The 13,219-nt window shown below is 36.9% G+C and overlaps 1 protein-coding gene across 2 annotated transcripts; it reads right to left on the reverse strand.

The window, feature by feature from the left end:
- Positions 1–1,307: 1,307 nt before the first annotated feature.
- On the reverse strand, positions 1,308–11,824 carry LOC103028666 (deoxynucleotidyltransferase terminal-interacting protein 1). Of its 2 annotated transcripts, none has more exons than XM_022663380.2 (13): positions 11,401–11,824; positions 10,826–10,896; positions 10,604–10,700; positions 10,260–10,358; positions 9,786–9,851; positions 8,572–8,628; positions 5,140–5,159; positions 4,937–4,982; positions 4,692–4,750; positions 3,270–3,330; positions 3,110–3,181; positions 2,464–2,519; positions 1,308–2,116 (listed from the first exon to the last, which is right to left on the reverse strand). In XM_022663380.2, exons 1-13 carry the CDS (start codon positions 11,473–11,475, stop codon positions 2,005–2,007), a joined length of 891 nt encoding a protein of 296 aa, XP_022519101.1. In that variant the 5' UTR covers positions 11,476–11,824; the 3' UTR covers positions 1,308–2,004. The 2 variants fall into 2 exon arrangements, with proteins under 2 accessions (XP_022519101.1, XP_022519100.1); XM_022663379.2 differs by having other exon boundaries at positions 5,098–5,159.
- Positions 11,825–13,219: the final 1,395 nt, after the last annotated feature.

A 13,219-nucleotide genomic window follows, 5' to 3' on the forward strand; every position in this document is an offset into this window, starting at 1 on the left:
TGGCTCGCGACCGTTGAATGCAGTACAGACAGAGCTAGTTTATATGGACAACCTACCCTCTTCCTATCTCCACAGCATTTATATATAAATAAAGGGGAAAAAAATATTTTACTAAATTGTAAATCTCTTGAATATAGTCAAGAGGAAGATGGATGATCACAAGCCATCAAACCAACCTGAACTGCTTGAACTTTTATTCAAAAGTAGTGTGTAAGACTGGTGGAGGAAACCAAGCCAAGATACATGAAAACTGTGAAATAAAAAGCAGGGTTATTCCACCAAATATTGATTTTTGAATTCTTAAAACTTTATTAATATAAACTTGTTTTCTTTGCATTATCTGAGGTCTGACAGTTCTGTGTCTTTTTTGTTATTTCACTATTGTTCACTATTATGTTCATTTTACTCAAATATATACCTATAAATAGCAAAATCAGAGAAACTGGTTCAGAAACTAAAGTGATGTCTTCATTTTGAGAAAAGTTAAGCACTTATTTCTTTTATTGTTATTGATTATGGCCTACAGCTAATGAAAACTCAAAAACCAGTATCTCAGAAAAGTAGACCAAATGGTTCTTTTGGCAGTGTGAACAGTGTGCCAAATCTTGCTGGAAAATGAAATCCACATCTCCGTAATAGTTGTCAGCAGAGGGAGACATGTCTCTCCAAACCATCACTGATTGGTGGAAACTTCACACTAGACCTCAAGCAGTTTGAACTGTGTGTCTCTCCACTCTTCCTCTAGACTTTGGACCCTTGATTTCCAAAAGAAAAGCCAAAATGATGGTCGGTGATGGTTTATAGAGTCGTGTCATCATTAACCAACAAATGGCACTATTTGGCCTCATTGCGATGCTGAGGGGAAGTTGTCAAAGCGGGGGCAATTCTTGTCAAGGCGACTGGCCTAACTATAAAGCCCTGTGGGGAAACCCTGCGAATTGTCATGCCCCTGGGTTATGAGGGCCAATGCACAATTCAATACTAGATAATACATTAATCATGTTTTGTTTGAACTATTATAGCAGCCCACATACAGGCCACTGGGAATTGTCCCCGGTACTTCTGGCAAACAATCAGTCCCTAAAAATTGGTATAAATTGCAGGGAATATTGAAACATTAGCATAACGTGATCCCACGTTATTTAATCTTCATAGATACAATATGTCAGTTTAACTATGACCTCTATTAACTACGCAAGACAATATTAAGAGCTAACATGTTTGATTCTAAGCCATTTGCAGGTTTTAATACTTTTTTGTCTGTTATCTGTTGTATTCAGTAATGACCAGAGGATGGTGGATTCCTCTTTTCAATGCAGGTTTATTTCTTGGTGAGAAACTAATAAAATACATGTTATTTTCATGATAACTGTAACAGCTTTATTTATTTCTCTTTTTTATTTTTTAGACAAAATAAGTAACAATAAGATACAGTAGTTTATATTTTGCCTACTGTAAAACAATGCATTAAAAAAGACATGTGAACCGCATGCAGTTTCCTAAAATATAGGCGAGGCTAGAATATTTCTTTGAATTACACATGAAGAAAAATTATTTTTAATAAAACTCAATTTTTTTTTTTACATATGTAACATAAAATAAATGTCAGCCAGAACAAAGACAAGCAGTTCAAGTAAAAACCAAATCACAAGATAATTTCTGAATTAAAAAAAGAAAAAGAAAATTACATAAGAAAAACTCATTCTGCCGATTAAAAAAAAAAGAAAATAATAAAAAGACAAAGCAGAGCCTAACAATCTCTATAAATACTGGTTTATCAAAATAAAATCAGTAAAAATATGTTGGTTTGCACTTCTCCAGCATGAAGGTAAACAACTAATTTCTAAGCTTGACTATAAGGCAAGTCAACAACAAGAACGAAAACTAAAAATAATGCAATCTATGTTGTGGTTCTCTGGGATACCAAACTATGTGTGGTCCAGTCATGTTTATTGGGGTTTAGAAGGTTCATTATCTGTTTTATGACAGTAAGAAATATGTCTCTTAAACATCCTTCTCAGATCTCTGAGCCTCCATTGCCTTTTGCATCTTCTCCAACATCCACGGAGGCACAGCAAACGGCTTCAGTTCCTCCAGCTTTAACTCAGGGCAGTCTCTAATAATTCAGGAGAAGATTAGATATGATTACAGTCTTATTGTCTCTGCATATTTCCACACTTTAAGTGTAGTTCAGGAAGACCAAGCTCCTATTATACTTGTGAGTCGAAATTGGCTACAAACATTTACTCTGTAAGTGATATTTAGATATGGTTTAATATACATTTTTATACTTTATATTAGTAAAATGTAAATATGTAAATACTGTACTTATGTACTTGTATCTGTATCTACTGGAGTATTATTTTTACTTCACTACTGTACTTCAGAACTAAAAAGCTGTATCTGTAATTTAGTCAGTTTAATCATGAAACCAGACTGGTGCTGATAATTAACGTTACTTACTTGTATTCATCACTTGATGCAAGCTCTTTGATGTCCTCTTCAATAAGAAGATACGCCTGAAAAATGCAAATCACAGAAACTGATATAATTGTTATTTAAAATGTATTATTTTATTATTATCATGATGTATTGAAAAATAATGAATAATCCAGTCACATCCATGATCACAGGTGTATAATAATAAAAGCAGCAGCTAGGAATGCTGGGACTGCTTCTACAAACATTAGTGAAAGAATGGGTCTCAGGCTCTCAGGAGCTCAGTAAACTCCAGCACTGTGGTGCCATGATAGGATGCAGAACCTGTGTACCAAGTCCAGTAGTGAAATTTCACTACTCACTACTAAATACTCCACAGCCAACTGTCAGTGATATTATTATAACACAGTGAAAGAGACTGAGAACGGCAGCGACTCTGTGCTTCAGTGTTAAATAACAGTCACTACATCACTACACACCTCCAAACTTCATGTAGCTTCAGAGTTCATCACTACACACCTCCAAACTTCATGTAGCTTCAGAGTTCATCACTACACACCTCCAAACTTCATGTAGGCGAGCAGATAGCTTTAAATACTTAGGTAACACAATATATGTCTTAATTTCTGATGATATCATATAACAACTATATCAATGTTTTATGACCTACCATCTTTCCACCTGTGGCTCTCATATGCTGTCGCTCTGCAAGCCAGTGTTTGTCCTGAGCATCAGCAGCATACTGAAACACACACACACACATTTAAAACAGTCACTAAAATAAACAGTGAAGAAGCAACTGGGCCACAAAGCAAAGAGAGCCAAAATACCTTAAAGAGGTCTGCATGTTTAATATAGATCCTTCCTCTGGTGCCACCCATTCCTAAAGCCCTAAAATAAAAACCCATTTGTCAATATCATTAATTACTGTGACATGCATATGTGAATACTTGGTGTATACTCAATATATTGTTTTTTTATTTTATTTTGAATAATAACAATGAAATGCAAAATTATATAATGCAGTCTATATCTTCAGTCTATTGATCATTACAATTTGAAACAATTAGTAAGAATTGAATCATTAGGAATGTATGACAGCAACAATGTGCATCTTAAAAAAAATAGAATATCATTGAAAAGTTACTTTATCTCAGTAATTCAGTTCAAAATGCGAAACTCATATACAATACTTTATAGATGTATTACACCCAGAGTGATCTATTTTAAATGTTTATTTATTTTATTGTTGATTATGGCTTTCAGCCAATAAAAACCCAAAAATCAGTCTGATTATTGTATTGTTATTGTCTCAGAAAATTAGAATATAATACAAAACCAACCGGTACTTTTGGCAATGTGGGCAGTGTGCCAAGTCCTGCTGGAAAATGAAATCCACATCTCCATAAAAGTGCTGTAAGATTTTGTGGGAAAACAAAACTGCACTGACTTTAGACTTGATAATAAAACACAGTGGATCAACACCAGCAGATGACATGTGTCTCCAAACAAACCATCACTGATCATCAGTAAATTTTACATTTCATTTATAAATCAAGGGAGCAGAGTCTGGAGGAAGAGTGGAGAGACACACAGTCCAAACTGCTCGAGGTCTAGTGTGAAGTTTCCACCAATCAGTGATGGTTTGGAGAGACATGTCATCTGCTGGTGTTGATCCACTGTGTTTTATTATCAAGTCTAAAGTCAGTGCAGTTTTGTTTTCTCACAAAATCTTACAGCACTTCATGCTTCCCTCTGCTACTGACAACTTTTATGGAGATGTGGATTTCATGCTAAATGATCAAAATGAAAAATGATACATAATATTGCCTAATAGAATTTTTTTTTTGATGGATTTCATTTTCCAGCAGGATTTTGCACACTGCCAAAAGTACCAACTGGTCTTACATAATATTCTACTTTTCTGAGACACTGATTTTTGGGTTTTATTGGCTGTAACCATAATCACTATTATATAATCATAATTCTTCTCGTAATTATGGTCATTTTTGCACATTTGCACTCTGCTCTGCCCAATGCTTCCATTTGCACTTTTGGTAAATGCTAATGGTATTGCACTGCCTTGTACAGAAGACGGATCAATTAATCAATCCATATATCTGTCAATCCATAAATCCATCATCCATGAATGTTTAAGCAAGTAATGCTTACAGTGTGTTATACTTATGTGATATTGTTACATAATACTGACAGTGAAATAAAGCACAGCAATTAAATACAGACACACTTACTTATTCGCTCTGGATCCTAAAACAAATGTGCTGCCGTCACTCAACCTGGCGGGATCCCACTGCAGGAGAGAGAGAAGCCATTTAGAAACAATTTAATAACAGAATATGTAGTTATAATTATAATATAATAATAAACTTTATTTATATGTAGTAAAAGAATAATATGAATAAAAAGAAGAATATGTAGTAAAAGGTTGTATGATCATTTGAGTAAAAAAAAAAAAGGACACATTGTTTCTTTTTACCTTTGGTCCTTCTCGCTTTATGGGCTCCGTTGTTTTAGGCTTCACCCTATAAAGGAGAATTTAAGAGTTTCAAAGTTGAAAACTGAGACCTGGCCTTTCTGATCTGATCTAATTTAACAGATGATCTCAGGTGCATCTGTAGAATCGGCTATCATACTTACGGAGCGCTGTATGTTATAGATCTGTCATAAGATATAACTTGCCCAGGGGGACGACCCTTCCTCTGATCACAGAAGAAAAGCATGTGTCGGTCAAAATGAACAAAGTTGCATTACAGTGAATCAGGATTTCAAAACACAAACTATATATAAGACAGTGGTTCTCAAACTTATAAAGCCCTCTTCTTTAAAGGGGCACTAAACCCGCTGGTTTTTGCTGTCTCCACCCTCAGCTCGAATTTGAAAAAGGTTACAATGAGAGGGGTAGTTTGGAAGGGGCACTGGGTGATGTATGGGTTTAGGGGCGGGGAGCTGAGCTGCAGCAGCAGTGTGCCTCCGATAGCGGTGAGACACAGATGATTGGACGTCAGCAGGGGTGTGGTATTATTGACTGACTGATCTGTGTATTGTGATGTGTCTGTGTACCAAAGTGGAGGTGGAAATTACCAAGATAAAAGCATTTTTTCACGATTGGAAAATGTTTATAAAGGGTTTAGTGCCTATTTAAGGCCCCTGTGTCGACAGTAAGGCCCAAAACCATTCCACTTATTATCCCTTTGTTCAGATTTGTGTTAGGATTGAGGGGGAGGGTAAAGTGTTAGGGGTATATGGCTCTTTAAATTATGATTTTTTCAGAGGCACACTCCAAACAGAGTTATGAGAAATCAGTAGAAGGTACTGCTAGTACAAGCAACCAAAAATATACAAGATTAGACCACTATATTACCATATTGTAATGTGTAGTTTGATGTTTTATGGCCATTTCCTTATAACAAGCTTTAAAAAAAAATACACTGATAGTATGTCTCTGTAGATAGCAGAGGCCGATCATTTCAGATGAATTAAATTTAAGATAAATTATTTCAGCTGCCTATAACAAAGGAATTAAGGCTTGGACAATAAAATGAATTACTGTAACTCCTGCCTCTTTCTGAAGACATACAATAAAATACGCGCCAACATTAACAATACAGTCCAGCAGCAGCTATCACCTCAGCCCAGCAAGGTCTCCTACATGTTCTCTGTTCTAAGAGGAAGGGTTACATAAAAAAAAAAAAAAAAAAAAAAAAAAAATTGGGGTACAGATCAGAAATGGGATTGGGCCTAAGTGTCACTGGACATAAAACTTTAGTTTCATATTCTGGATTAAGACCTTGTCTTTACAGGAAACTAAACTGATTTAGATATATACAGTGCCCTCCATAATTATTGGCACCCCTGGTTAAGATGTGTTCTTTAGCTTCTCATAAATTGAGTTTTGTTCAAAATAATATAGGACCACGATGGAAAAAAAGAGTAAAATACAACCTTTAACTCGAGTGAATTTATTCAGTAGGAAAAAAATCCCACATTAAGAAATAATTATTTAACATCAAATCATGTGTGCCACAATTATTAGCACCCCTGATGTTAATACTTTGTACAACCCCCTTTTGCCAACAAAACAGCACCTAATCTTCTCCTGTAATGTTTCACAAGATGGGAGAATACAGAAAGAGGGATCTTTGACCATTCCTCTTTGCACATTCTCTCTAAATCATCCAACGACCTGGGTCCTCTCCTCTGCACTCTCCTCTTCAGCTCACCCCACAGGTTTTCAATGGGGTTGAGGTCTGGGGACTGAGATGGCCATGGGAGGAGCTTGATTCTGTGTGCGGTGAACCATTTCTGTGTAGATTTGGCCACATGTTTAGGGTCATTATCTTGCTGAAAGACCCAGTGACGACCCATCTTCAGCTTTCGGGCAGAAGCCACCAGATTTTGTTTTAAAATGTCCTGGTATTTTAGAGCATTCATGATGCCATGCACCCTAACAAGGTTCCCAGGGCCTTTAGAAGAGAAACAGGCCCACAGCATCACTGATCCCCCGCCGTATTTCACAGTGGGCATGAGGTGCTTTTCTGCATACTCAGCTCTTGTGTTACGCCAGACCCACTTAGAGCATTTGTTGCCAAAAAGCTCTATCTTTGTTTCATCTGACCAAAGCACACGGTCCCAGTTGAAGTCCCAGTACCGCTTAGCAAACTCCAAACGTTTGCGTTTATGATTGTGAGTGAGAAATGGTTTCTTCCGTGCATGCCTCCCAAACAGCTTGTTGGCATGTAGATAGCGCCTGATGGTTGTTTTGGAGACTTTGTGACCCCAAGAAGCTACCATTTGTTGCAATTCTGTAACAGTGAGCTTTGGAGAACTTTTTATTTCTCTTATCATCCTCCTCACTGTGCGTGGTGGCAAAATAAACTTGCGTCCTCGTCCAGGCTTGTTTACCACTGTTCCAGTTGTTTTAAACTTCTTAATAATTCCTCTGACAGTAGATATGGACAGGTGTAGGCGAGTAGCGATTTTCTTGTAGCCATTGCCTGACTTGTGAAGGTCAACACACATCTGCCTCACTTGAATGGTATGTTCCTTTGTCTTTCCCATGTTGAAGATAAATGGCCTCTGTGTCACGTCATATTTATACCCCAGGGAAACAGGAAGTTGTGAATTACTAATTAAATGTTCCTACATACTCTGATCAACGTAAACTACTGTAGAAGTGACAGAAATACTTTTATTACATTTATTTCCTAAGAATTGTTAGGGGTGCCAATAATTGTGGAACAGGTGATTTTATGAAGAATAATTATTTCTTAGTCAGGGATTTTATTTCCCCCTTAAAATTTACTTGAGTTAAAGGTTGGACTTTACTTTTTTTTCCCATCGTGGTCCTATATTATTTTGAACAAAACTCAATTTATGAGAAGCTAAAGAACACATCTTAACCAGGGGTGCCAATAATTATGGAGGGCACTGTATATATATCTAAATATGGTTGATGATAACTCTATATTAAGTGAGCATGGTATGGCCATGAATTTTGATTAGGTGTGTAACAGTGTGTGTACTGGAGTGTGTGTGTGTGTGTTGCAGAAACTGTAGTGGAATTACAGGAATCATTAGGGTTTTTTATCTCTTACTGTTAATCCCTACTTTCATTACACAATGCTATCATGTGGTTATTGATGTTATGACTCATATTGTTCGGCCAAATAGTGAAATGACAAAATAATTTTAAAATGACTTAATTTGCGTTGCTTGTCTGTTTATTTAAATATCGCAGTGTTTCCTCTAATTTTAGGATTTTTTATTTTAGCCCCCCTTTTCAACCCTGGTCCTTAGCAGCGCTGCATATCAGAGCGCTGCTATTTATAAGTATGCAGTAAGCCATGGACAAGGATTAATGAACTTAATGCGGAATCATATTTCCCAAGTGGAAGTTCCTACCATTTGTTTTTTGGGTGTTGTCTAAAGCAAAATAATAATAAACAGCAAATATACACATAAAAAAAACACATTTACAGAAAAAAACATGTAATACTGCCCCAGTTTGAGAACCACTGGTTTAGATTAATGCTCAAAGTTTACAATGTTCAGAATATAAAATCAAGTCTTATGATTTATAATTACAATAACCAACTTTATTACTGAGCCTACCTTTTTTGGGATGGGGCTGCCTCTCTGACTGGACTCATCCTCAATCTGCCGTGAGCGCTGCGGAACAGACAGAAACTTAACCCAGGACAGTCACTAACATTGGAGGCTGAACTCCACAGATTTCATGGAATGACTTTAATCAGAATATTGTCATGGTAATGCAAAAACCTCTCATCTCTCAGGAGCAGCACAAAACTTCTTAGCTTAACTTAACTTCTTAAATAAAGTCAATGTTAAAAAAATTTACAAAATTTTATTCCAAGTACCGTATTTTACAGACTTTAAGGTACACCGGATTATAGGGTGCACTATCAATAAACGTCTATTTTCTGCTCTATTATCATACATAAATCACACCGGATTATTAGGGGTATTAAGCGACACTAGTAAGAATGCCTACACTGAAGTGAGCAAAGCTATCACCATGTTTCCCTTCTAATTCAGAAGGTCTTGCTGTTGGAGGCGCCTAAGTAACAAAACTGTAAATAAAATAAAATAAAAAACTTTTACAAAAGCAAACAAGCACTGGATGTTAATCTACACAGATTTCTCTCTTAAAACTGTTTATTTGTGTGAGTAAAGCACTTCTGCTTATTTATAGTAAGCTTACATTGCTAAAATTTTGTCCAAAGGTGAGCACTAGCCCCGGTTAGCAGCGCTAGTCAGCCACAGTTAGCGCTAATAAATGCTGTCTGATAGCACTAGACTAAGGAAGCCTGAGTGTTCCGGTAACCCAGGTTACTATCAGCTAGTGGTTCGTCCCACGTAGCTTGTTTTAACAAGGCAAACACACGCAGACTACAGTCCGATATACTCGCTTCTGAACGATGAGAGAACTAGAGCTGCGATTAGCAGCTAATGCTAATGCTGCTGCACCTAGCCTTAGTGCTGGAGAAACTTAACTGAAAACTCACACTTATAACGCTGTACATCAGCAGAGTGGATTTACTGCTCCGTAATTATAAGATGCACTGTCGATTTTTGGGAAAATTAAAGGATTTTAAGTGCGCCTTAAAGTCCAAAAAATACCCTAATTTTGGGGCATCTCTGTTAACTCATTCTTCCTCAAATTTTACACACTGTTAAAGAACAACTGTCAGATTTAAATGAAGATACAGGGGGTTTCATGGCAGTAATGATATGATGAAACTTTGAGACAAACCGATAACAATAACAGATTCAATTCAGATTTAGCATTACTGGTTGATCCTTACCTTCACTGCTGGATCGAAAACTGGTCTTTGGACAGTTTTCTCTGTTTCAGGAAAGAGCTGTTTTGCCTAGATAAGTAAAATTACACAAATTTAGCCACAAGTCACCTTTTAACTTTTAATAACAACAAGTTATTACTAGTTTTATCCCATTTTCTCCCCAATTCGGAAGGACAATAAGCTCGCTTGTAACCTTGTAACTCCCCAAACACTAGGATGGTAAAGACAAGCACAAGACTAGTCTTCTCTGATACATGTGAATCCAGACTCCGCCTCCTTTCCAGATGTCGCTGCTGCAGCATCACTAACAGCTAACAGACACCTTGCTGACCAGCATTGCACTAGGAGTGATGCCATCTACTGTACCCACCCATATAGAGCATGGCCTATTGTGCTCTCTTGGACTCCGGCTGCTGATGCTCCTTTTTTTTTTTACTTTTAATTACACAGTTACTAGAGCAAAGTTTTTATTCTTACATTTTCCAAGCAGTTCCGACAGGCCTCTTTGATAAGCTGATCCGTCTGCACATCCTCCCCCACATTCTCCTTCACGTTGCTCGCTGCCTTTTCAAAAAACTGCAAAAATGAAAAACATACAACAGTTTGATTCAGATCCTTAATTAGTATTAATGAAATAATGAGTGATGGGTGTTACAGTTTCAATATTGTCTCTTTTAACTGCACTATGTTTAAATAACCCCTCTTGAATTGATGGACATATAAAAATAAAACCATATAGCACAAAAGAGTCAAATAGTCTTAGAAAGAGTCATACTGCAAAAATCAACATTATCAAATTAATTTTTAGGACTAATTGTTACCTTCATATATTTTCTGAAGACGGCCAAAATGTCCTCGTTGAAGCTGGGCTGCAGAACTCTCCGCAAGAGATCCATGGAGATGACAGGATCAGTGTAACTAAGAGAAATAAAAAGACGAGTTACTGACATTTCTATTCCACAGACACACAGAACAGACACAATACTCTTCTATTATTTAAAGCTAAACTATTACAGCACTCAAAAATAAAAACAAGCACCTACCTCACAGTCATCTGTGAGCGTCTACCCCTGCGGTGAACCTGCCTGTGCTTGATCATGATGTTCCACGGGTTCTAGCACACACATAAAATAGAACCAGTAAATAAATCCATCCCAGAAAAGCTCCCAGCAGGCAGTCAGACAGATACACAGACAGATAGACACAGATAGTCAGATAGACAGATAAATAGACAGGTAGCTAAGTCAGATAGGCAGTCAGACTGATAGGCAGACAGACAGATACACAGACAGATAGATAGAAAACAGACAAACAAACACACAGAGATAGATAGATAGACAGACAGACAGACAGACAGACAGATACACAGGCAGATGGACAGATAGATAGTCAGATAAGCAGTCAGACAGATAAACAGACAGGTACACAGAGATAGATAGAAAACAGACAAGCAAACACACATAGATAGATAGATAGATAGATAGATAGATAGATAGATAGATAGATAGAAAAGTGGAGAGACAGGCAGACAGACAGGGGTCGGTTCCTCTGCTCCAGCTGATTCGACCCTTGAACTGCAGAAATGACTCATCAGTTCAGTGAAGCGACTCTGACTCACCACAGACTGAACCTGCTGCTCAGCGACGTCCTGCTGCAGCCAGTCTCTGCGGCCCTCGCTCCTGTGCGCTCCCATCACTGATCACCACTAATCACCAGTGTAAAACACAGATCACCAGCAGAACAGTCCTCTCAGATCCGAGGAACCGATTCACCGAGTTCACAGCGGCTCCCGGGACTCGGACAGACGGACCGCGGGGCTGACTCAACTCTATTCTTTATAAACACAGCGGATTTCGACGATCCAGCGCGGTGTAATAACTAACACTCTTCACTGCATTATTCTCCCAGTTATTATATATTAAACTGCGTATAAAATCCGGCACCGAACGCAGGAAAAACAGAGAATAAACCCGCAGAACGAGCAGCGTCTCTCTCTCTTCCTCATCCGAGCTTCAAAACAGCGAGGCTGCGCTGAAACCAGAGAGCGTCCGTAACCGAGATCACCCACTGCAGAAAGCGCTACGGGTCTGGCTGTATCTCTAGAAAAATTAAAACATGCAGGTAATTTTGTTTTTTTGCAAAATACTTTTTGGTCATGCTTGTAGACCAGCTTGACCATCAAAAAATATGCATTTTGTATATTTTAATTAAATTTGCCTGGTATTTATATAAACGTTATTTTAATTTGTGTGGTGAACATTAAAAGAAGTTTCAGATAAAAAGAACAGGTTTATAAATATTCATATATATATATATATATATATATATATATATATCATTTATATAAATTAGACAAATAAATTCAAATCTATTTGATCAAAAACTCAGAAACATTAACTAATTAGATTTGATCTAAATAATAATAGATTTATCTATTAAATTTATCATTAACTTTATCTAAACAATTAAATAGTTTTTTTTTTATCTGAAAATCGTTAGAACTGAATTTTTAATGTTCAATCTAACGTTTAGGAGTTTAATTCGATTTTCAGATTTGTCCATTTTTCAAGTAATTCAAGGAGGCTTTATTGTCATTCACATCACATGTGGTACAAGAGGTGGAATTAAATTTTGATCTTGTAACACAAATTTGATGGAATTTTCCAACATGCGAAATGCAAAAATTGAAAAAATCAGGATTTTTTTTTTTTTTTAATTTTCCTGAAATTCATATTGTAAGGGGCAGAGACGAAAAAACTAAAATTAGAAAAATGGATTAAAACTTATTTCTTGTACACTGCACTACTTTTTGGATTTAGCCTCAAACCGTCAGAACAATAAATTAATAAACATTACATTGACATTCAATCCTGGTCATTTTAAATTTCCCCTACTAATTACTAAATACTAAAACATAAAACTATGAAATATTCTATTAAATATTTCAAATCAAATTTACAAAATGCTGATTCAAACACTCAATAGCAAAGAGCTTAACCAGCTTAAAATTTTTCAACAGGGTACTTTTATTTTACCTTCGAAAATAAATAGAATATCCCAGACAATCAATGAATACTGAATTGTAGCCATTTATCTCCATTTACCTATTTATTGAGGTCTCACTCGCGGGCTCTCTCTAGTGGTTACAGTCATTTCCTGATTTAAAGCTGTAAAGTATGGAGTGTGCAGGCTCTGCTGTAAACCAGCTGAGGTCAAATTACTTCAGAACACACATCCGGTTGACCGGCGTCAAAATAAAAGCCGTGGCAGCGCCGCGCATGCGCACAGCCCATCGTGGGCGTGGCTGCGAGACGAGGCTGTTTGTATCGGTTGAGCCGCCATTACTGTTGTGGCACTTTTGAAGCTTCTGGTAGAAAACAGTTACAGAGTGGAGTTTTTTTTAGGGTTTAGCAAAAGATTTGACTTAAAAATGCTGA

Source organism: Astyanax mexicanus, chromosome 5, assembly GCF_023375975.1.
Source record: "Astyanax mexicanus isolate ESR-SI-001 chromosome 5, AstMex3_surface, whole genome shotgun sequence".
NCBI classification, from domain to species: Eukaryota; Metazoa; Chordata; class Actinopteri; order Characiformes; family Acestrorhamphidae; genus Astyanax; species Astyanax mexicanus.

What these genes read in the sequence shown, in the direction of transcription:
- LOC103028666 (XM_022663379.2), bottom strand. Translation starts at nt 11,475, where the DNA reads ATGGGAGCGCACAGGAGCGAGGGCCGCAGAGACTGGCTGCAGCAGGAC. An exon ending in AACATGCAGACCTCTTTAAG is followed by an intron (nt 3,182 to 3,269) that starts GTATTTTGGCTC and finishes TGTGTGTTTCAG; the next exon opens with TATGCTGCTGATGCTCAGGA. An exon ending in GCATCAAGTGATGAATACAA is followed by an intron (nt 2,117 to 2,463) that starts GTAAGTAACGTT and finishes CTGAATTATTAG; the next exon opens with AGACTGCCCTGAGTTAAAGC.